Source organism: Anabas testudineus, chromosome 18 (genome assembly GCF_900324465.2).
Source record: "Anabas testudineus chromosome 18, fAnaTes1.2, whole genome shotgun sequence".
In the NCBI taxonomy this organism is placed as follows: Eukaryota; Metazoa; Chordata; class Actinopteri; order Anabantiformes; family Anabantidae; genus Anabas; species Anabas testudineus.
In genome coordinates, this window is record NC_046627.1 from 28,798,017 (window position 1) to 28,821,911 (window position 23,895).

A 23,895-nucleotide genomic window follows, 5' to 3' on the forward strand; every position below is an offset into this window, starting at 1 on the left:
GCAGCTGTCCATGAGCTGAGCTTTATCATCCTCCTCATCCTCCTCTATATGACTGCTTTATACTGGATATCTCATCAGCTAAACTGGGCTGGGCTGGAGCCCACTTTGCGTCCAGGGGTCATATTTACAAACATTCTTAAAAAACTCGAAGAGAGCTCCTAATTTAGCCTACAAAGTCCAAGCTGGTCCTAGTCCTATAGCCTAAGAGGGATTTATGAAACTTTGCAGTGTTATCTCAGTGAGGTGTATAATTACATTCTCTTTATGATAAAAGTTCAAATTAAAAACGTTTTGTTAAAATATATTTTTCTACTTCTTCTGTTCTACATTTTCTTTTTCTTTTCTTTTTTTTTTTTTTTTTTTTTTTTTTTTTTTTGTCTCGTCTTGTGAGGATCCAGACACTGAGCAATTAAAATCTGCACTTAACAAAAGGGGGTGCTGCTGCACTGTAAAACACACATGTAGATTTCAATAAAAATGAATAAAAGCATCACATGAATAATTCACAAAGCAATATTGAACATTGAAGATACATTTTTAGTGTATATTCACATATATCTACATGATTAGAATATAACTACAAGAAAATGAACTGTGTATATCGGGAGATGTCAACTCAAAATTCATCATGAGCTTTTCTCTCCTTGAGGAAAACTTTCCCATCAGGCTGTTCTCTCCACTTCAGGGTGACTCCACTTATTCCTTTCTCCTTCAGTCTGTCCTGGAGCTGAGGAACACAACTGGTTATTCTATAATCTCAGAGCAAATGAAACCAAAGAAAGGATTTCTGTAAAGTAAAACTTTCATCTCATCTAATAAAAGAGAAAACAGCTCTGTAATGTAGCAGCACTAGAAAAAGCTGCATATATTTTTATTAGGATTTCACTGTGAAATAGTTCAGAATTTAAATGATCACTGTCTTAATGAGTAGTTGACAGAACACTGAAAATTGAATTAAAACAACCAGTGTGTCAATGTTCACCTACCAATGGGAGACCAACCTTTTAAAGTACAGGATTTACAGACTGGATTTTGATGAGTTACCTTTGTCAGGAGGTTTAGTTTTACCACAGGATCATTCAGATCCACAGAGGAGTTCATCCTCAGCTGCAGCACTAAGACACACAGAGAGGAAAAACCCAACATTAGCTTGTTGTAGTCTTCATCCAGTGTCTCTAAACTGTAACTAAATACCTTTTTTACTCTTCAGCTGCACTTGAGTGTTTGCCTGACTGGGAACCTCAGATATGTTGTAACAGATAAATGGTAATTTCAGGTCGTTAAGCACAAATCGCCATTTTCCTGACTTCTGCAAGTTTGCAACACCGTACATGCGAGGCGCCCAGGCAGACGGGGCTTGAAGGTCGTCCCAGTATCTGAAGGAGGAGGCGCTGCCATCAGACCAGAAACTGAAAGGATATTTGTACATGCCGATCCACGCCTGGCATCCACTTGGTACAATGTTCTGCACATCAGTGGTCCATGTAGTATTCAGGGAGCTGTTCCAGGGTGGGTACAACGGGCTGGTTAGGTCTGTGAAGTTCTCTCTGCAGTACTTCCAGGCACTGAACCAATCCACTGTTTCATTCACAAAAACCAGCTGTGTTCCTGCAGGTGTTGGGGTAGGCGGGGTGGGAGGTGTGGGGTAAAGCACAGTTTTATATATGCATGTCATTATTTCACAGTAAAATGTTTTGCTGCCTGCTCACCATTATGACAAATAAAGGGATGATTTACTGGACACTGTTCATACTCAAATCCATCCTTTGAAACACTTCCACAGTAAAGATAAGGAAACAGAGGGTCATTTCTTGCTTGGGTCTCCCAGTTCAAAATGGAATCTTGGATTGCATCTGACCACGACTCTTTAAAATCACAAATCAAGCCAATCCAGACATCAGAGATGTTAAACGTAGATGACACCGTGCTGCTAATAAGGTTAATTTCTTCAGTGTTTTCAAAGGTGACCAGGTCTTTGTATTTCTGTCTGCAGAATATCTGAGCATCGCCCCAAGTTTGTAAAGAAGAAAAAGTGAAGTACTGATAGACGATGCATGTGGAGATGGTCAGCCACCCTGTGAGGAAAAAAAATATTCATTAAGCTCATAATATTAATGAACAGTGAAACGTTACCAAAGATGTCACTGACCTGTGAGATACAAGACGATCAGTAAGATCCTGGCCATCATCGTGGGGCTGTAGTCGACAGGGGAAGAAAACTCTGTACATATGATTGAATGTGTTTCTACAGCTGCTGTAAATCTGTTTGTGACAAAGTTCATAGGTGAGTTTTTCTCTTTATGCAAAACGCCTCACAATGATTTTATGAAAATGTTTGGATGGAACACATCATGCAGGTTTGACACTTTTGGCCCGGCCTCACGCTGTTTAAACAAATGTCACATTTAAAATAATGACCCACACATACTCCTTAATGACACATGGAAATATGAGGGAAGGGAAAGGATTCTGCTGTTTTTAGACACTTTGTCTACTGTGGTCCTCAGTCAGCACAATCTTTTATTTGGAAGACCACGCCATGACTAGCACAACAGTAATCTAAGAAAAAGAGAAATTGTGCTCGCTACATTAACCAATTCCATCTCACTACCAACACCTCCATGATGCCAACACACCCTGATGCAGCAAAGCAGGCCCAAATCATGATGTTTCCTCCACCATACTTTATGACTGGGATGATGTTTTCATGATTATATTTTTAGTATTAACATGACAGCATGACAATTTCTCATGCAGTACATAGAGGTGTTTATACAGCGGTGTACACTGATGGTGAAAGATCCTCATTGTTTGAACCTGTTGATAGTTCTCTCATATCGTTTGAAGTGAGCCTTTCGTAGACTCTCTGTTTATATCCAATCACTACACCCTCACCTGTTGTCACTTAACCTGCTTACTTTGGAATTACTCAGTACAATGTTACAGTGAATATTGTATAACTCACACTTTTAATCATGTTTGTACTTTGCTTTTGTTCTCATCACTGGTTTGAACAGTTATTAATGTCTACACAACACATTAAAAAAAAGAAAACTCAAGTTGGGGTGAGGGGCTCTTCTGCAGTTTACATGTATTTGAATACTGCATGTATTGTATATGTATGTGCTGCATTAATGCAAAGTAAATGTAAAGGCAATGTGTAGTTGACTAAATATACAAAAATCATTTTGTAAGTACTTGGTCAACATGTCAAGATAGTAATGGAACAATATGTTGATACAAATTAAGACACAGTGTGGGGTCTAGGAATCCATCATACAATGTAAAGCTGAATGAAAATATTTGACTGCTACATAATTGTATTTCATTCTTCTCCTTTCCTTTGCTGGCTCTAATTTGATTTCATATGTAAGAACACAAACATGATTTGTAAAGTGCAAATACATCTTTCTGAAAAATATGACTTTCTAATAACAAAATGTGAATCAGGCAATGAAACACAGTCCCCTCTGAAAGTATTCAATACGGCGTCTAGTCTATTAGTATGTTTTCTACTATTAGGTTAAAGATGAATGAACCAAAAGTTAAATTTTTTCATTTCAAGCTGTGGACCTCTGACTTCAATCTGTCATCATGAGTTACAGATCGGTCCATATATAATGGAATAATGATAAGTGAAATCAATTTGATGGCTGAACATAATAAATCTAAAATGAAACACTTAACATGTGAGCCAAGTCCAGACTTTTAGCTTAAATTTAAGGGGTTTGAAAAAAGTGCAGCACTGTCCGGAATTGTCGCTATTCTCTATACAGACCTATTTTTTGGAGGCTTATAAATAATAAATAAACTGACATAATTACAACATAATTGAAATGAGCAAATGCTAAGTTCCTTCCCTTAAGATGTTTTGCCACGTTTTACTGCAGCTGCCTTCAGTTGCTGCTTGTTTGTGGGACTTTCTGCCTTCAGTCTTCTCATCAGTACGAGTGAACAATGCCCTACTGCATTGAGAGGAGTTTTGAAGAACTTGGCTAAATCTGAGAAAGGCGAATCTCCTCATTGTGTATTTGAGTGTTACCAGTGTTGCACATTTGTGTGAAGCGTCTGTAGCACCTTTGGACTATAGACAATGACACACCTGCCTCCTCAAGAGTGTTCTTCACTTGACTAGATGTTGAGAAAGAGTTCTTCACTGTTGACAATGATCTGCGATCATCCACTGTTGTGATTAATACAGAAAACTCAGTATATATAAAATAACATCAGTGCAGACAACTCAATAAATATGTACAGAATATATGAGATGAATGAAAATGGGTTAATATTTATTGTCACGTGTAGAATAGAACGACAGTTCAACAGTTATATGACAAGAAATTGTCAGTTACCGCGCCCCTTACAGAGGGGGGGGCTCCTATGGCACTCTGTGGAGCACTTAATGTTGAATAGTCTCTGATGAGCTGAACTTGCTCATCTGTTCAGACTTTTTGTACAGTGCTGCTGAGTTCTTAGTCCAGTTTGCTGTCCAAGTAAACTCCCAGGTATTTGTACTCGGTTACAACCTCCACCTCCTAACCCTGGATAAGGATGATCTGTGTCCATCTCATTCTGTTCTGTCCTCTGTCACACCGACATCTCGCATGTCTTCTATCACTACATCCATAAACCTCCTCTTTGCCCTTCCCCCTCTTCTGTCTGGTAGCTTCATCCGCATCATTCTTCTCCTCCTCTGCCCATGGCCAAACAGTCTAGCTCTCTGACATAAGAACAGGTTATTCCAGAAGAAGGGGACGCGATAAGACACAACAATAATCAACACAACCACACCCTCGATTCTGTTGTCAGGTCTGTTCGAGCATCACCCCGACATTGGCAGGAGGTTCAAGTCTGGGTTGCATACGTCACATGGATTGTCTCAAGGGTTGGATAGGTTTTAGGGTTTCAAGTTATTTACTCCCCTCTACTTAAACCAGCTGTAATTTGGACATCCTGCATTTTCCAAATTGCTGTGGAGTGAAGTTTTTCTAGAAATCAGTAGTGGTGAGGCTGAGACTGGGGAGCCAGACACACTGTCTGCTGCTCACTGACAGCTCAGAAACTGCCTAGGAAAGGTGCACTATAATGATATTTAGTGTATATTTAATGTAACTAAGTGGATATTTTGTAGACCTAATGTAGAAATACTTGTTGTTTCTACCATTGGTCCCATTGACTCAGTTTTTTTCACCACGTTAAAAAAGAGCTGCACTGTAGCGAGAGTGAGGAAACTGAGAATTGCATATTCAAATCAGCTCCCAGGACATTTGCTAACAGAGGTGTCATGTTCCACCTTTATTTAAAACATCTGATGATCTGAATGATACAGACTAACTACTGAAGCTGCTGTAAGATCAGCTCAGCTGTTCGTAGCTTTACTGAGCTTTTTCAGCCTTTAATTCGGGTCTTGTCTGTCATGTTTGTGATTTAATCACAAATCAAGTCCTAATATTTCTCTGCTCTCATAAGAATTGCCCCATTGAAACTACCTTGCATCAGTCACACAGTCAACAAAACATGAACAAACTCCTGTACACTGTCGCTCTCAGGGTCCATTGCTGGATGTAATATTAGACCTTCTTCAGATATCTAGAGGATGCACTACAAGGTTCCATCTGTTTGCCAGGAGCCACTCACAACGTCACACCGACTCACAACACTCATGTTCATGCTGAGGTTTGCTTGTACCTTTTTTTCTGTTAGCTGACACTGAGCAGTAGAATCTGCTTTGAAACACAAGAGGGAGCTGCTGCACTTTAATTCACACAAAACATCTGAATCGCTCAGCTGACAGGTAGATTTAAAAGGAGTTTGCTTTCACCCAGTTATTCTGTTCATGTTCATGTCTTTGAGTCAAACAAAGTGGTCGCACAGTGAGTCATGACTCCCACTAATCAGCTGATCCACGCACAGTGGATCATGAGGTTCTCACAGGTCATCAGTGACAGGTTCACCTCACATCAATGGATTTTACATTTGCAACAACTAATTCTAGATTGTTGTTGTATGAACTGTTGAGTTCTTGTGAGTTTTTGTGTGGACTGTTAGAGGCTGTATGACCATGTGACACATGAACATCCATGAACAGTGACACCAGTTGACAGCCGTTCACTTTCGTAGACGTGATCTTAAGGTTTCTTCTTACTGTTGATCAACTACTCCGGGAGAGGGGATTCCATTCATCCCATTTTTGTGAAAATCTGACCAGGTTTAGTGTCATATGCATGCATCAGTCCATGCACCTTTGTAGTAGGCGAGGTTGACCCAGAAATTTCTGCTTTCATCATCCTCAACGGCCCTGTTGTCAGTACAAATGTAAAAGAACGAATTTCCATTTTGTGAGCTCTGTAACAACTTTAACCGTATTAAACCCATCATGGAGGAGAGGCTCATAATGTGTTTCCCATAACTCCATCAATAAATCCCAACGTCAGTGAGAGCTGTTTGTCAGAAAGTTTATTAATTTATGTACAAGCATGTGTGTCACCGAGGAGGAGACCGTCTGAGATACAGAACAGAAAACGTATAAGGTGCAAAAATAAACACTGATGCTGCATGAGTCCCCTGAACCCCGCCCCACGCTGCCAAGCTATATACAGCAGATTCACATTTACTGACATCAGACATCCTGCAGAGAACCAAGACTAAGTAAATACTTGTACATATACTGGAACTCTTCTACCCCCCTGTCTTCATGCTAACACGCTGGCTGCACTCTCACTCACAGAGCTGTGGATTATTCATCTGAAAGCAGGAGGGAGATAGGAAATATTTACAAGACTGACGAGCACTTGTTGCTCGTGCAGTTTGCAACACTGATTTTCAAACTGTAGCACAGTGCTGCTTCTGCCGGCTATGACAATAAAGCACCTTGTACAAAAGCAAAGTGTAGGCACTGGATCATAAAGCCACCATCAAAAAGCATCATAAATACATACGTGACAGTTGTGTGTGCATGTGTTACAGTCTGAAAATAGAAGTCACAGTCTTTGATTTAGCAGAACACACAGCAAATTGAATTTACAGCAAGTGTCCCTGTTTGAGTCAGTGTATTGTTGACATTTAGACATTCTGCCATATGACTAAATGTTGACAGGTTTGCAATGTGCCTTGGAGACATTTGAGCACACACACACACACACACACACACATACACACACACACACACATGCACAAGTCCTATCTACAGTAGACCAATGGTGGGATTAGAGAAGCCGGACTGTGGAACTAATTCCAGCTACGTCAGCTGAGGTTTTTATGCCTTCTGAGTTTGTGTGTGGCCACATTCAAGTCCACACACGAACACACACTCCGCTAGAGTCCTGCTGCAGCCTAAGGACAGACATCCTTCATCACATTAAGCGACTATTAAGAGAAGCTCAGTCACTCTGTTAGCAAAGCATGAGGGTGAATGGATGTGTAAAGAGAAGTCTCCCATTCATTCCAATGACTTCGAGATGATTCCAGAAGTCGTTCAGGGTTTGGGGTTTATGGAGCTGCACAGAAATAATGAACTACAGACAACTCCTCAAGCTAATAGAGTTCAGGTCTGGCCACTTTAGGGCTTAGGCTAATTCCTATTGTATCCCTCTACAGGTAAACAGACAGTACAGACTACCAGCTTTAATTGAAAGAGTTGCCTGTAAAGGAATTGCATCCATTTTTATTAAATAGAGCCCAAATTTAGGAGCTCAAAGGCATCGGGGTGGTTTCCTACTCAACTGTTCCATGGCCAAGTGTGAGTTATTCTCTCATTAGATCATTTACATGTAAGCAGATAAAATGGTCTAGAGTTCATTGCAAGTGTGGTCTTTTCATTTGGAATCAGCTATTAACGCTCCATATGAAGTCCAAGGAGCCGTCACCAGGCTGAAGCAATGTAAAAACCTTTTGTGTGGCCAAATTTGGTCCATTTTTAAAATGAGAGAACACAGTGGTGAGCTCAGAAACGCTGGAAGACAAGTGGAATGGAAAACAATGCTGGTGGATGACATCAGAGTTCTTTCCCTGGTGAAGAAAAATCCCTTTACAGCTGGCCACAGCAAGTGGCAGTCTACATTTTAATCACATCTTGACTGATTCATTTGTGTGCACACAGCCAAAATCACTGGAAACTAAGTCACTGTCCAAACATACTCCGACTTGAATTGAACTTTTCATAGGTTGGTTGGTAAAGATTCTATGAAATAGTCGATATGATGCCATTCAATTAAGCACGTGAGTGTATTACAGCTTCATTTTCAGTCCTCTTCAGATGAACGTATCAACATATCTGACAGCCACACACATCTGTGTTAATCTGTATTCAGATGACTAAACCCTGCTAAGACAGGAGCGGCATTGTTACTTAGTTGGTGTGTGTTACACTTTGGTTATTGGGACTTTCAAAGATGCTGATGCTGACGCCGTGAATGAGAACCATTAACATTAACAGAAATGGGATCATGTCCATAGAATACAAATCCTTTAAATACATCAACATAAATAAACAAAGGGAAGCTAGTATTTCCTTTTTAAACATTTACAAATAAATATTTGTTTTTGACTTTTGACCTTTTTGACCCAAACTGCTGGAACAGATTTGGAATGTTTAAAGAAAAAAATAAAAAAAGTGGTGTTTGCTTGAAGAGAAAGTACAGCGGACAACACAACTTAACACACTGAGCATGCTCAATAGTATAAAAGTCTAAAAAGTTGCTATGTCTGTATGCGGTGGTACTTACTAAACCCCACACAGTTGTTGTGGTGCCTGTGCATGTTATGCTTGTGTCCTCACCACTCTGACTGTATGAACAGTTTTTAATAAATATTTACACAATTTCTTCAAAAGAAAATACAAAAATAAAAGGCAGATTGACGTGAGGCGTTGAGAGCTTTATGTGCCGTTCTTCTGCTCCCACTCCTGTAAAACAAACACAGAGAGAGAGAAGACACACTGAGTCTGGCTTTTCATACAAGGTTTGCATGTATGTGCATATGCACTACGTATGTGATGTATTTTAAGAGCAGTGTGTATTGGACAAAGTGTTCAAGTCCAATGTTTCCCTCACCAGCTGCTTTGATTTGTCTGAGCGGGAGCTCGTGAGACTTTTTTAAACCTCATGATGTAAAATGATTGGGTGAAAGTCAAATCAGCTTCGTTTGTTCTCAAGTGTAGTTTAATAGAGTCTGTATCAGTATAAACAGATTTTAGTCCAACAAAATGCCTCTGCATTATAAGCTGCTGTCTCTGACCTTGGCCTTTCTGAGGACGTGTCCCCGGGCTGGTGAGGCCTTCTGTCCACTCTGCTGTCGACGGAGCAGCGAGGCGCTGTTCACTGGCAGAGAGCAGGACTCTGTGTCACTAGTGTCGCAGCTGGAGAGAGGAGAGGACTCCTGGGTCCGTCGCAATGTTACCGGGGACTAAACACAGACAGACAAAACAAGTAGACATTAATTATGGCAATTAAACTCTGATGCTATTCAGCTACAGCCAGACAAAAGTCAATCAGGAGTAACGTAAACGTAATACATAAAGCAGAAAGTCAAGGGTATTACCTGACACTCAGAAACAAAACAGCTGATTGTTGTCTACCAGTTTATGGATTATTTATAATGAGTTATTGACACCTTACATAGCTAATGAACAAAGGGTAAAAACTACTAGCTAACTTCTAATCATAACAGAGTCATGATTAGCTAGTGATTCATGTGTTCGTAATGACAAGACTGTACTGTTATGTTTTCAGGCTTCCAGCATACAGTCATTAAAAACCTTCAGATGGCTCTAAATGCTGCTGCATGACTCTGACTAAAACTAAGACATCTGAATATTTCACTTCACATATGAGCTGTTTTTGCCTTTTAAATATAGTCTTGTTTATACACTGCCTGTCCAAGTTTTTAAAGAGTTTAATATTCTGTTGGACCGCTTTTAGCTTTGATTATGAAACACATTCACTGTGGCATCCTTTCAATAGGCTTCTGCAATGGCTCAACGTTTATCATCCCAAAGATTCTCAATAGGGTTAAGGTCTGGACTCTGGTCTCACATTTTTTAAGGTTGTGTTTCTGAACTGCTATGAAGCATTAAAGCATCACAGATGAACCACAGGACATTAGAGTAGCTCTGACCTGGGGACTGGAGGAACCAGCTTTTGGTTCGATGGTGAGGCCTAAGGTGACCCCTCCACTTAGGGCCTTCTTCAAACTCTCCTTGACTTCTGTCAGCTCCAGCTCCAGGTTCACTCGCTCCTCCTCCTTCTGCCTGCAGTCATCCTCCACCTTCTTCAGTCGATCTGACAGGGAAGCGTGTGAACGTTTTCCTAGTGGTTGAAGAAAATGATGACTTTAATTAACCTAGAGTTGGAGAACTTGTTCTAGAGCCTAAGACATGTTCAAAAATGTGTCATAGTGTTTTCATACTCATCAAAACAAAAAACAGAAAACTCATTCTCTTACCAGCAGCAGCCTCCACGGCAGTGCGCAGGTCTCTCCTTTCCTTCTTCAGGTGGGTTAGATGGTTCCTGATCTCTTGCTTTTTCTTCATCAGATCTTCCTCCTTGGCCTGGAGTCGCTTGGCATCAGCCTCTACGCGGTTCTTCCCGTACTTGCATTGGTCCCCATCTGCACAGCAAAGATTAAGATTAATAAGATAATATAAGATCATAATAAAAAAAAAACTAAATGCTGTTTGACCAGTCCAACTTGTTGATGTGTGTTAATAATGATGCTGAGCCAACAATCTCTATTTTCTTTCTTAGGATGGTGAGTGGGACAGGATTCTTCCTGCCACCACTTCAGTCCACCACCAGTTCTTTGGTTTATTTGATGTTGATCTTCAAGCTGTTGTTGCACCACTCAACAAAGATCTCTCTCGGGTGGCTGTACACCTCATTGTTGTGATATATGATGCACTTAGTGACTGAGAAGTCATGAGAGAACTTGAGGAGGTGGCAGGTTCCTGAGTTTTTGAGTAGTGGAAGTGGAGTAGAGTACGTAAATGGTGCAGTCCCGCTTTATTACATAGAAATCTAAGCCCACAAACTGTGGCTGTCCAGTGAGGTAGTCTGTGATCCACAAGTACATGATTCTCAAAGAGCTGCCCTGCCTCTCCAGGTACAAGTACTGTATGCTCTGTGCAATAAGAATCTTACACCCTAGTGTTTGCCTGATTCGCAAACTAAAGGGGGTTCAGGAAGTCCAACACCCGGGACTTCAGAAGCTGCTGGACCAGTTTCTCAAATGTCTTCATGACCAAGTTGGTGTTAGTACTACATGCCTATACCTGGCAGTTACATTGAGTTCCTTTGTCATTTGCATAGGCATTGGATGGTGGAGGAAATTATGTATAAAGTTTCTGGGGCATTAGTTGAGATGCTGGTGGGAGAAGGGATGGTTTGTGTCAACTCAGAATAGTCAGTAGAATACTACTGACTATTAAAGAACAAATCTTTTAAAGAACAAATTTAGCTCATTAGCAAACTCCGGGTTTCCTTCCACAACAAGAAAACCTCTGTAGGTCTGCCACTGTAGGAAACCAGACCTATATATTTATTCCTCTTCTAATTCAGGGATTTAGATTTTGTCACTTAGTCCCATATGATTTTATATACATTACAATAGCACTACTGAAGGTAACGCTACCTTCAGTAGTGCTTTTTCTTGTAGCCAGTCATTGTTTTCATCCCGTTCCACACCTCCTTAATGTTATAATGCATAATTTTGTGCACTAATCCAATCAACACAAGCGCTGTTCTGTTCTGTCAACATGAAAACTCAAAAACTGTCACTGAAATAAAACATACTTTGTCCTCTTTATTGCCGCTCATGCTCATGCACTCTCTACCTTGCATGAACACCACTGAATCACCTCATAGAGGAAAAGAGGTACCACTGCACACTGACCACTAATAAAGGAGACACCAGAGCACACTGTGACACTACTGGGCAAAAACTCCACAATTAATCCACCTATTGTTATTGTTTTATCATCAGGACACTGCTGAGACCTGAACTGCCCAGAAATCCACTAAACTCACAGCCAGAGCCATTAATGCTTTTCCCCTACAGCCAGCCTCTGTACCATGAGCAACCAGATTAGCAAGCTGAAAATCAATCAGTGAAGTCTACCTTAAAGCAGTTGTTTATTACACAAAAATTACATCTTCTTTTATTGGAAATAGAAAGAATAATGTATGTATGTTAACTTACACAACACACTTACAGTATTAGACACTGGAAATATGAAAATTGTGTGGCATGCTCTAAATCTAACATGACACTTGTTTGTTTTTTCCATTCCAACATTTGGAGGAAAGTCAAGCTACACAAGCAGTTCTAACTCCCTATGTTCACACATTAGGCAAAAAAATACTTTTCTCAACCACAAGAATTAACACAACCACACTTCACCCTTTTTCAACCATCTGGGCCTCGATTCTGTTGTCAGGTCTGTCCGAGCATCACCCCTGACATTGGCAGGAGGCTCAAGTCTGGGTTGCATACGTCACATGGATTGTCTCAAAAGTTGGATAGGTTTTAGGGTTTCAAGTTATTTACTCCCCTCTACTTAAACCAGCTGTAATTTGGACATCCTGCATTTTCCAAATTGCTGTGGAGTGAAGTTTTTCTAGAAATCAGTAGTGGTGAGGCTGAGACTGGGGAGCCAGACACACTGTCTGCTGCTCACTGACAGCTCAGAAACTGCCTAGGAAAGGTGCACTACTGAAATGACTACTGCAATGATATTTAGTGTAGATTTAATGTAATTAAGTGGATATTATGTAGACCTAATGTAGAAATACTTGCTGTTGCTACTTACTGGAATTGTTGCGTTTCAGAGATGCTGTTCCATTGGTCCCATTAACTCCATTCTTCTTGGACTGGTTCTTGGGTTCAGTTTTCTGTTTTGATGAGACCCCATTGGCTGCTGTTCCCTTCTTTCCCTTCAGCTGATTGGACAAGAACAAGGAGGAGGAAGAACATTTAAATAACTTCATAAATATCTTACTGTACAGAAAATATCGCATAAAAGATAATCTACATAAATAGGTTATAAGAATATAATGTCCCAGTTGTTCAGCACACTTCACAGTGTATTTCACAATGCTTAATGGTGCTTAATTGGAATTAAAATGGTAAAAGATCTGCTGATTTCACAGCAGCTGGTACTTGGATTGAAATGATTAGAAGTCACACTGAAATCTGGATTTATATAGTGCAGTGTCTAAATCACTGGTAACATTAGATTTTAATTATCAAATATTTTAACATACTGTATGGACTCATTCTTTTTTTTCTACTTTTTATATCCATCTATGCACAGGCTTATTCTTTTTAAACGTATTATAGGATGTAATTTGATCTGAAACAGGTGCAGATAATGTCTAGGCTACAACACGGGTTGCACTGCCCCTAACCTGCTCTGATTGAAATGAGACATACAGAAGTGACACAACATGATTAAACATGCAACTTTAAAAAGTCATATATTAAAATGTTTTGTTCTGAAAGTCTTAAACATCCTTCTAATGGGTAATATATCCAGGAAACAGGGATGTGGAGTTAAAAATAACTTAATATACATTTTCTAAGATCTGTCTGTGCTGTCTGCAGTCTGTTTTACACCTCGCTGGATAAAAATCTACTTCTTACACTGCAGTGGTACTTTGTGGTCGTGGAGGCGATGTTAACACCCCTTGGCCACGGCCACACACAGCACACACTTCAAAAGGGTGGTGGGAAGGAGGTGGAGCTCCATACAACACCATGTGGTGACTTATGTGGCCCTGGTGGCAGAGTGGCACTTAGAGCAGGGCTGTAAAAATATAAATTACACACACAACCGACGTTCATTGTAAAGGAGAGGAAGGAAGTACATTATGTGGGACAACCACACAAGTATGAACGCACACAGCCTACATATACACACAATATAAATATACTGGTATCATACTGTTCACTTTCTACACTCTAAACAAAAGAAATAAATGGTGAACATTTCCAAAACCTGGACAAAGGAATGATTTTGGGCCCAGTCACTGTTATAATCAAATTATCATTAATAACTCCAGCAGAGGGGGACTACGATTTACAGGCTGATGGGAAACAGAGGTGGGTTTGTGGGTGGCCAACATCAACACCTTATCTGGTGAGTCAAACTCTGATCTTGCAGAAAAAATAAACAGCTTTTCTTCTTTACTTAAGCCAAACCTTTCTCTCTTACACATGTTCTCACCACATGTAAAACAGGGAATTTGATATTTATTTGAAGAGGTACACTGTAGTGATGAACCACTTGACAAAAATATCAGCTCCAGGGTTTGGGAAGAGTAGAGTCCACTGTTGTTTATTGAAAAACATTTGTACTTTCTAACATTAACAGTATAATAATAACTACTCTTCATAATAATAGTGAATCAGATGCATATAAGTAATGTGAAAGGTGCTCCTCACAGTGACAAAGAAGAAAGACAGCTCAACTCAGCTGTAGTATCCCGTAGCTTTACTAAACTAAACTACTAAACATACAACTAATACTGTATGTTGTATGTTTTATTTTGAAACGTAACACCAGGAATATTGTGATGGATTAGGATTAGGTATGTTAGCCTAGAGATTAAAGAGTAGCAAGAGTAGCCTTGATACAGTGTTTAATCCTTGTCATGCCAAATTCAGTAATTCAATCAATTAATATTTCAGTGTTTCCTTCAGAATCAAAGCACTGGAGTTTTTTCAGCAAGTTTTCTTCTGTTGAAGAGGCCAACTAGACACAAGATGACAAGTTGAAACTACAAACTTACAAAGTCAGAGTGAGACAAAGGACAGGATACTAGGAACAAAACAAATGAATTATAACATGGAGAATCTTGAAGAATAGAACAGGAAGTGTTAGAGCGAAAGAGCAGAGTGTTAGTCACCTGAGCAGTGTCTTTAGTTTTACAGTCAGCAGTGAGGAACTTAGAAGAGATTTTAAAAGCAGGAGTGTTGTAGTGACTGTTAGAGGTGGAGGAAGAGGAAGCAGAAGAAGAGGGAGGCGTGGGAGTGGCCAGCTTGGGGCAGGGCATGTTTTCATAGAGGTCAGCATTCTCATAGTGCCCCTCCTTAGTCAGCTGACGCCTCCCTGTGCTGGGACTGGAGTACTGCATCTCTGAGTCCTTGGAAAAGACCAGGCAAACATGCAAGCAGAGAGGAGACACGATATAGAACAGAAAAAAAGAGAGCAGAGAACACAGAGGAGAAATTACAGCAACACAAGTTAGTGACACTACATAACATATGTACACACTATAACAGACATTAAACTTTGAATGCTTTGTGGGAAAGTGTAGCCAAGCAAGTGAAATAAGCACAGCTATAGATTATTTACTGTGCACTTTCCTTGACTTTTAGTCTATATATGCCAGCAGTGAACGTGTGCCCTCACCATTCCATTAATAGGGACATCATCATAGTGTAGAGACATTCCAGTGGGACAGGCGTAGCCGTTGACAGGGTTGTCCAGGTAAGGGTTAGGTGAGACAGCACGCTTACTGGTGAAACTGTGAGAAGAATACAGAAAGGTTCATTAAGAAGAATCAATCAAAAAAAAAAAAACAATTCCATAGCATTAACATGTAGCATACAATATATGTTTTCTTCTTCTATCCAAAGTTTGTGATTCTACTGCATATGTCAACCGATCAGAAACCATGCATTACTAAACTGAAAGGAAATGGTTAACATGATAAAAGTGTGTTCCTCACCAGAAGGACTGCTTGGCTAGCTGGATGACGTTGGCAGTGGTTTCGACGTCGATGTAGTCGTAGTGCAGAGTGGCTGGGTCGGTAGTGGAGCCAGTTTCGGCCAATAAAACCCCCAACCAGCGACCCATCTCTTCAGAGGAGGATGCCTGGAGGAATAGGGACCCGTAATCAGTTTACAGCCAGAATGGCTGTTAATTCAATGACTGTGCTACCATTAAAAATGCATCCATTACTTATTAGGTGCATGTTTTAGTTGAGTCAGGGCATAAAACTGCTTCAACAGAGCCCAGGTCGTTTTTTTTATCTTTTGCATTAATATAATTTGAAGCTGTTTTGATTTGTAGGAACTGGCCAAATGCTCACATCCATCAAAGGCTTGCTAATGATATATTTTTACCAGGAGAAGGAGTGGAAGCAAACATCTAGCACAGGATGGCGTGCAGAGGAAATGAAATCAAAACAAAGTGGCAAATGGATGAAGATCACACACAGTAAGAACATCAAACACACCGACACAAGTTACTGTTAGGTGGAGGAGACGTGTCCCCACATGAGAGGAGCACCAAAAATAGAAAGGAAAAAAATGTGTTTGCTTATAGCAATGTGGCTGTGTTTTAACAGGACTGAAAAAGCACTCTTCACACTAATCTCACCTCCAGTACAGCCACTTCTTGGCCATTACGAAGCAGCCTGAAGGCAAAGGGGTGTTTGTGGTCGAGGCCGGGGCTGACCTCACATCCTCGGAGAGGAAGAGAGGCAATGTGGCTCTTCAGGTCATCTCGGTCCTTATGGAGGAGCAGCTGGTTATCTCTCAGGCGACACCAGCGCTCCCGCCATCGGTTATTGGACAACACGTTCAAATAGCCTGACAATAAACGTAAAATCATCAGCATAGAGCTGAGTTGTGACTTTGATAGAGAAATTTATTCGCATTGAGCTGTTGGCCATTCTCTATTTATTACTAAGACATGACTGAGACATTGAAGATGACGTCTTTAATGGCTCCATCTTACCACATGTGGGTACGTCTTCTTCTGCGGACGACGTCTGCTCATCTGTGGATGGCTTCTTCTTTCCCAGCCCTATAATTTTAGTTATCTTCTTCCCTGCACCCTTCCCCACTGTCCCAGTCTTCTGCTCTGACTTTGAGTTCTTCTTTCCTTTTCCTGAGCAACAGATACGGGTGAAGAATTTAATGTGACTTAAAATAAAGGGGAAATTAGTAAGATCACTGTGTAATGCAGAATTTATGTGCTCCACATGGGAAATGAGCAAAAGAGCTGGTACTTTATGTTGTTTCTGTGGTGCTTTTGCAGTACCTTATGAAAGAGAAGAGAAAAAGCAACACAAGTCTCTGCTATAAACAACTGCAATTTTAGAATTAGTTGCATTGGCTTTAATCAGAGCCTTGTGAGTTCAAAAGCTCTTTCTTGGTGAACTAGGTCCAGTCAAAAGCTAGTCTGAGTGTGGTGATTTGACATGGCCTAGTTTCTGTCCAAAGAAAAAGAAAAATAGAGGAGTGACAGTGCACATTCTGCTGCAAGGCTGTGTCTGAGTCCCTGCAGCTGTCTGTTTGCCTAAATGAGAAAAATAGCTTCTACTTGGCTCTCTTCCTTGATACTGTGGTCTGTGATGTGTTTAAATGTGTGTGTGGGTGTGTAAGAATCAAAGTAAGTGAAAGAAAGAAATGAAAAAAAGACGAAAAGAGAAAAAAGAAAGTAGAAGATGTGACTGTGATTTCAACACATAAGGTCAAAAAAAAAAAACATATCGATGAGAAGAACTGGAGGAGGAAAAATATAAAGCATTCCTCTTCACTGATGTCATCATGTTGGGATGGCTAACACCAAGAAGAGTCTGGAGTGATTCTACACGCAGACCTGCATGCACACTAATATACTGTGCGTAATCTCCCCAGTCGGTTTGGACACACACACACTTTCTCATAATAAAAAAAGTATACAAACACGTCACACACGATGCCGGCCTGAGGTGGAAAGCAGACGTGCAGATGTGAAAGCAATTCAAATCTTTTTAAAAAAAGAAGGAAATATATTATTTTTCCCTTCAGGAGAGGAAGAGGAGGAAAACTCTGATCAAGTCAATTTGATTCCAGTAAATCAGCTCTTTTTGTTACCAGCCATGGAAAGAATGTGGCTGATTAAGCTAAAAAGAGGGTTTAAGGGTTGAATGAGGGAATGAAGCTCGTAAGTAAGACCAAGAACTCTAGGAAGATTATTACATTTATTCCACTGATAAAGCAGTTGTACTCACTGAGAGATAATAAAGGGTAGAAGCAGTAAAGTCAATACAAGCAGCTAAGATCTGTCCACAGGCCACAGCTGCAAAGCATGCTGATGCTACTTCAAATCTACACTGGGCTGAAACTCCTCCCTGTTTTAGGTATAATATAGGTAAAATGCTAAAAACAAGTTAAAAAGTCTGCAGTATTTCAGCAAAGGTTTACCAAAATATACCACTGTTGGTGGCATCAATTGTTAATGTGTAAGAACAGACATCATTTATGTGACTTGATTTATTACATGTGTTAAAAGTAAATTAATAAAAAAGTGCTTTTACAGGAGGTTATGTGGTGGATTATTTTTAGACTATGCAGACACTTTAGGGTGCTGTTGTCACAGTTAGCTTTACAGGAAACAAGCTGAAAATGTAAGCTTTTTACACTTTGGGTTTTGCACAGAAATATAAAATTTGATATAACGCCTTAATTAAATAGATTTAATGATACAAAAGTTACCATGATACAAGCTTGTATCAGCCTGTTTCTAGTTATATGCTAAGCTAACTGGCTGAGAGTAAAAGTGGTAATCTGACATCCTAATATACTTATTTCACCATATGGGGAAATGTTTGTAGACATGTTGACATCTGGCTACGAGGTACCAGGAGTGGAACCACTGATGATTGAAAAAACTAATAATAAACTACTAATTTAATATGTAAATTAACACTAAAATTTTTCTAAGTCAACTTAGATCTGATGCAATATACTGTAGGATAATAAACATAAGCAATGGATAAAAGAAGAACTTAATTGAGTGAATTCTGAAGAACAGTAATGATGGTGGTGGTGCAGTATAAGCATATGTAGAAAAAATGACCAATATACAGACAAAAGCAAGAAAGGAACCTGATTTAGTCCCAGCATCAGTGAAGGTGTCTTTAAGCCAAGTACAAGGCATCATTATTACATTTACTAAGGAAACAACCAATTGTAATAAATGTGTACATCACAGATGACTGCTTAGTTAATGAAGCATCTGACTTTCTTGCTCCTTAGAGAGTTCTTAGAGATACTGTATGTACACTCTGAAGAATGTCTACTACTTTGTACTGAATAATGCATCTATTATACATAACCCTTATTATTACCTCTCTGGAGAATGAATCTACAGATATGTAATAAAACCGAATTAAGCTCATGTTATGATGCGATCCTAGTCATGACACACAAACATGACACAACCAAGTCTGTAAATCCCAGTTCTGTGCTAAATCCATAAACTGCGTTGAACATTTGAAATTTCAGACAGAATGTTGGAAAAATTAACCATTCTTAATGAGGAAAAAAAACTGAGTGCTAAGTTTCAGTTGACAATCCCAATAACTGAGCTGACAAGTCAAATGAAATTTCTCTCCCAGTGGAGTTTTGCCTTCTGCAAAAACAAGCAGTAAATAACCACAGACTATTTCACCCGTATCTCTTTGTTTTGGCGTGCAGTTCAGCAGGGGAAGACCATCTCTGTGTAAAAAACATGTTGAATCCAAATGCTCATTTCTCATGCTTCATGCATTATTATTAAAGGCTGACCTTTTCAGACCTCATAGCGATTCTCCTCTGAATTATGAGACAGATTAACAGGAAGGCAGTCACAACATCTCAAGATTTAAAACTGGGTCCAAGGTTCCATGAAATAATAATATTGATAATGTCTTATCCCTCATTTAACTTAACTGTTATTGTTGTATTGTGCTTTTGGGCTACAATTAATGGGGCTGCATGAATGCAGTGTTTTATGATGGGGATTTCACTCTATAAACACCTAACCATTCACAGATGCTGAAACACCACACAAACCTAGCTGGTTCTTCATCAGGTCATAGAGTTTGTTCAGTTGTCATGGAGATGGATCAGTTGACATGCAACATCAGGATCAGTTTCTGATTTTATCCAAATGGTACCTGTTGTGTTGCAATTTTGGTATTGGTATCAGAACTGTTACCAACCTAGACATTACTAGAGCCACATGTATTAGTTTCAGTCCAACCTCATAGTCACTCAGTAAAAGGCAAGAAGTTCTATACTGTTTTTCCTGTACCTTCACAAATTTCCAGGTGAAACAGGCTGTTTCTTTGTTCGTAATGTTTTCTCATAACTCTGGATTTTTCTCCATTGATAGATTTGCAGTCAGCCATGTATCAGAAAAAGTCATATAGGATTTAAATAAACAGAGCAATCAGAAAGGGAGCATGGCTAAACACAGATGATAATATTTTGCAATTAGTATCTCAGTTCTTTTTATATTAGAGCAATTTTATTTATTTCATGAAGGTGTCATAACTTCTTTGGACTGTATTTTGGGCAGTGTGGCCACCTCTGCTATAGAAACACAGCATTTTAACCTTTTTAACTTGACTTGACTTGACTGAATTTCTTTACACCATTGTCAATGAAACAGTGTGGCTGATATTCTGAGATCACTTTCTGTGTTTTTAAATGTTCCATCATACACTGTGAATATTGTACATGCCAATTACCCAGAACTTCTTTTTCTTTTTCCAAGTGAAACAGAGGTCATCTTTTCCTATGCACCAAATAGGGATTTTCCCAGGATGGCCATTTTTTGTTTACCACAAACAGACACAAATATTCTTATAACTGAATGTAAATGAACTACTTCTTGTTAGTAACTGTAGCAGATGTGGTTCATTTCCATTCCAATGTCACTGTTGCTGTGAAGCCTCACCTTGGTCCTTGCAGTCATTGTGTCCATTCTCATGGGCCACCTCACCATCTGAGCTTGGTCTGTCGCATGATGCTTTCTGGCAGTGTGGAGGCCATATGCAGAAAAAAAAGGATGCACAACAAGGTACAAATAAACAAAAGGAAGGGTCGACAAAAGTAATAACACACAAACACTGTACACTGTAAAAAAGCTTTTACTAGCCAGTGTACCACAGCACATTCAAGCCAGGATTATTAGGTCCATAGCCTCTACTTGAGATTAGAGTTGTTTTGCATTTTATCAAATGTGAATCCAGCATCAAGTCTACTTGTATGAATCCTTTTAAACCCCTTACTCCAGTTATTAAGGTTTCACTTTTCACATGTTGTGAGTTAAGTTATACTTACTAATTGATGAAACGCTCATGTGTAATAGAAAGGAGATCTATCTATGTTTTTTTAGCAGCTTTCAAGTCAATATTTTAGTTGTATACAATGCAACATTGCCATTTTATTTCACTCTCAATGTTTTTATAAGTTTTTTTTTTCAGCAGATGCAGACAGCTGTTTTTAGTGAAAATGCTTTCATGAACTTGTTGTACACTTCCTGCTCAGACAAACAAAGTTAGCAAGAAGCTGCGACATGGGTCGGTGGAGGTCAAAAAGAAGAGGTTCTCTCTTCTTTTTGATAAGACAACAACACACTGTTAAATTTTATTGTTAGTCCATTATTCAATTTTTCAGCATCTCACTATATAGGTTTACCTTTTCCAGTTCGGGCTTGTGCACTGGTGACCCAGATCCAGCTCCGTCTATGTCTACACAACCATTAGCGCACACTTCCCTCATCACCTGAAAAACATTGGGTAATATAACATTAGTTTACATGACTGCTGTTCATGTGACACAACTAAAACTATACACTTGCTGATCTATACGTTTTCGTGTCTAACTGGGCTGATGGAATGTTAGGTACCAACCATGATCATACCACATGGGCGGCTCCTGAAAAATTTTCCTCACACCATTGCCACATAATTAAGCAGCTCATTCTTTTAGCCTAGAAAGCATGCCTGGAGTAATGTGGGCCACATGTACGGTGAACTCCCTCCTCTCATATCCCACCATGCTACTAAATGGCAGCCAAGGGATTATAAGGCAAAACAGCCCATACTGTGGAGTAGCTACAGGAGGTAGAGAGCGTGCATGCATATGTGGCAGGAGATACTGGAAGGGTAGGGGTATCTGCTACACACATTAGACACCACAGGGTTTTACTACGTTCATGGAATCCTTATGCAATAAGGTCCACTAGGGGTGAATGAGATCTGCAGGGCTCTGGATGGGGCGCCAGTGTGCATTACACTGACCTCATTGGACTTCAGACCTGGCAAACAATTGTCAGATCTGGCAGACCTAGTCATGTGGCGGTGACAGGGGTGTGTGTAGATGAGCGGTGGGCAGTGGGAAATAAGATTTCAGATTAACCACTGTATGCTCAAGTCAGCTAATGCACTCTCTGACACACACATATTACGCCTCATCTTCTCCACAAGCATTCTGAACCATCTCTGGCGGTGCAGAGCTCCTCAGCTCATTGGTTTTGGCCTGGAGGGAACATAACTGGGTTTCACTGGGGAAATGACAGACTGTGGCTCCATGGGTTTGGCTCACAAAGTGGCTCAGTGGCCAGAGAGCGGGACAGACTGCAACATCATGTCTATCTTCCCTTGGAGAGGTGTTCTGCCAGACTGGGCTACTATGTAAGTCTAATAATGTGCAGTAGTGCAGTAGTTTTGGGTGACAAACTGCACTACTTTCTCCTGCAGGCTGCAGTCTTCATGCACTGAACTATGTTAACAATTTTACCATTTAACCACATCAGTAGTAGAATTCTGGTAATTCCATTATTGTACTATATTAAATATTCAGTTCATTTATCACTACTATTTATCTAGGAAAACATCAACAAGCAATAATTCAGCCTTTATACTGCAATTAACCAATATATTGAGCCTTTACTGTCTTGACAGTATATGATGGGGTTTTTGTTGGAGGAAATTCTGATCCTTTCCATAAAAAAAATAAAATAAAAAATATTCTCCATGCTCTGTCCAAGCCATTTGCCTCTGGCTACACTTACTATACACCCCTGATGCATGAAATCAATGCAGAGGAACTTTCTTTTTTACAGTAATTCTATCTGTATTTGTTTCATTTCATTAAGAATTCTGGGTACATGTGGTTTGTGCTGTAGAATGCAGAAAAGTGCAGAATAGCTGCACTATTTATTATAATTTAGAAGGGAAAGCTATTATGAGTAGCCAGAGATTATACAACCATTTCCAGAAAATGTGTGTTTCAGTATTTTAATTGACTAACTTAATTGCATTTTGTAAATATAATAAAATTCAGAGTTTAATGCTTCTGGGTGATTCCAAAATTAGCAGGTTAACTGATAACAGGTGAGCTTAGAAGCATACCACTAAAGGCTCAGTCTGTGCATTTATGGATGATTCTTCACTTTGTGAAGTTCTGTCAGTCAGCTCAAAAAGAATATTTTTCAGGGCAGGATTGCAACATATACAGATCACTATCACTATCTGCAGTAATAATATTGTGAAAAGTTTCAAGAAATCTGGGGAAATCTGAAACTATTTTGCATTGAGAAAGTCATGCATCAATTCAGCCATCAAACACTGCCAACTTCTCTGGACTCAAGCTCTTGTCAGATGAAGTGAAGGACATTAGAAACATAAACTGTGGTTAGAGTCCATGTTTCAGCTTCTTTTCATTAAAAATGGGCGTTGGATTCAAAGACGAAGAAGATTATCCAGACTGTTTCGAAAGGTGTAATAATTTGTGAAAGATTTGTGATGATGGTGACTCTAAATTTGTTTTTTTTCCAAAATACAATTATGTATGTGATGACTGTATTAGATAACCACAGAGTGGAGCTGACAGAGAATGACCAAAGCAGGCGATGCTCTAAGATGCAATAAAGGTTTTGGCCTCGGAACAAATGAGGCACACTGCAGTCCATGGACAGAACTTGTCATAAAGTTTTAGGATAATTCAGTGTGTCACTGTTTGTGTTTTGTTTGTATTTTGTTGAGGTTTTGTGTATTTTAAATACCCACTGATTCTGTGATGTGTGGGCTACAACTGTTGTAGTATGTGGTCCTGGATATTTCTATACACTTC

The 23,895-nt window shown here is 39.7% G+C and overlaps 1 protein-coding gene across 4 annotated transcripts in view; it reads right to left on the minus strand.

Moving 5' to 3' along the window:
- Positions 1 to 6,448: 6,448 nt before the first annotated feature.
- Positions 6,449 to 23,895, minus strand: part of afap1 (actin filament associated protein 1) — an 82,829-nt gene continuing 65,382 nt past the window's right edge. For 2 of the 4 annotated variants that reach the window (XM_026352841.1, XM_026352840.1), the window contains exons 7-17: positions 21,457 to 21,543; positions 20,714 to 20,789; positions 16,739 to 16,891; positions 16,379 to 16,590; positions 15,726 to 15,871; positions 15,407 to 15,521; positions 12,803 to 12,932; positions 10,441 to 10,605; positions 10,114 to 10,304; positions 9,235 to 9,402; positions 6,449 to 8,902 (exon numbers count right to left, since the gene is read on the minus strand). In XM_026352841.1, coding sequence (XP_026208626.1) covers positions 8,876 to 8,902; positions 9,235 to 9,402; positions 10,114 to 10,304; positions 10,441 to 10,605; positions 12,803 to 12,932; positions 15,407 to 15,521; positions 15,726 to 15,871; positions 16,379 to 16,590; positions 16,739 to 16,891; positions 20,714 to 20,789; positions 21,457 to 21,543 — 1,470 coding nt within the window. In that variant the 3' untranslated portion in view covers positions 6,449 to 8,875. Of the gene's footprint in view, positions 8,903 to 9,234; positions 9,403 to 10,113; positions 10,305 to 10,440; positions 10,606 to 12,802; positions 12,933 to 13,635; positions 15,138 to 15,406; positions 15,522 to 15,725; positions 15,872 to 16,378; positions 16,591 to 16,738; positions 16,892 to 20,713; positions 20,790 to 21,456; positions 21,544 to 23,895 lie in introns of those variants that run through there. The other 2 variants (XM_026352842.1, XR_003298452.1) reach the window with 2 other exon arrangements.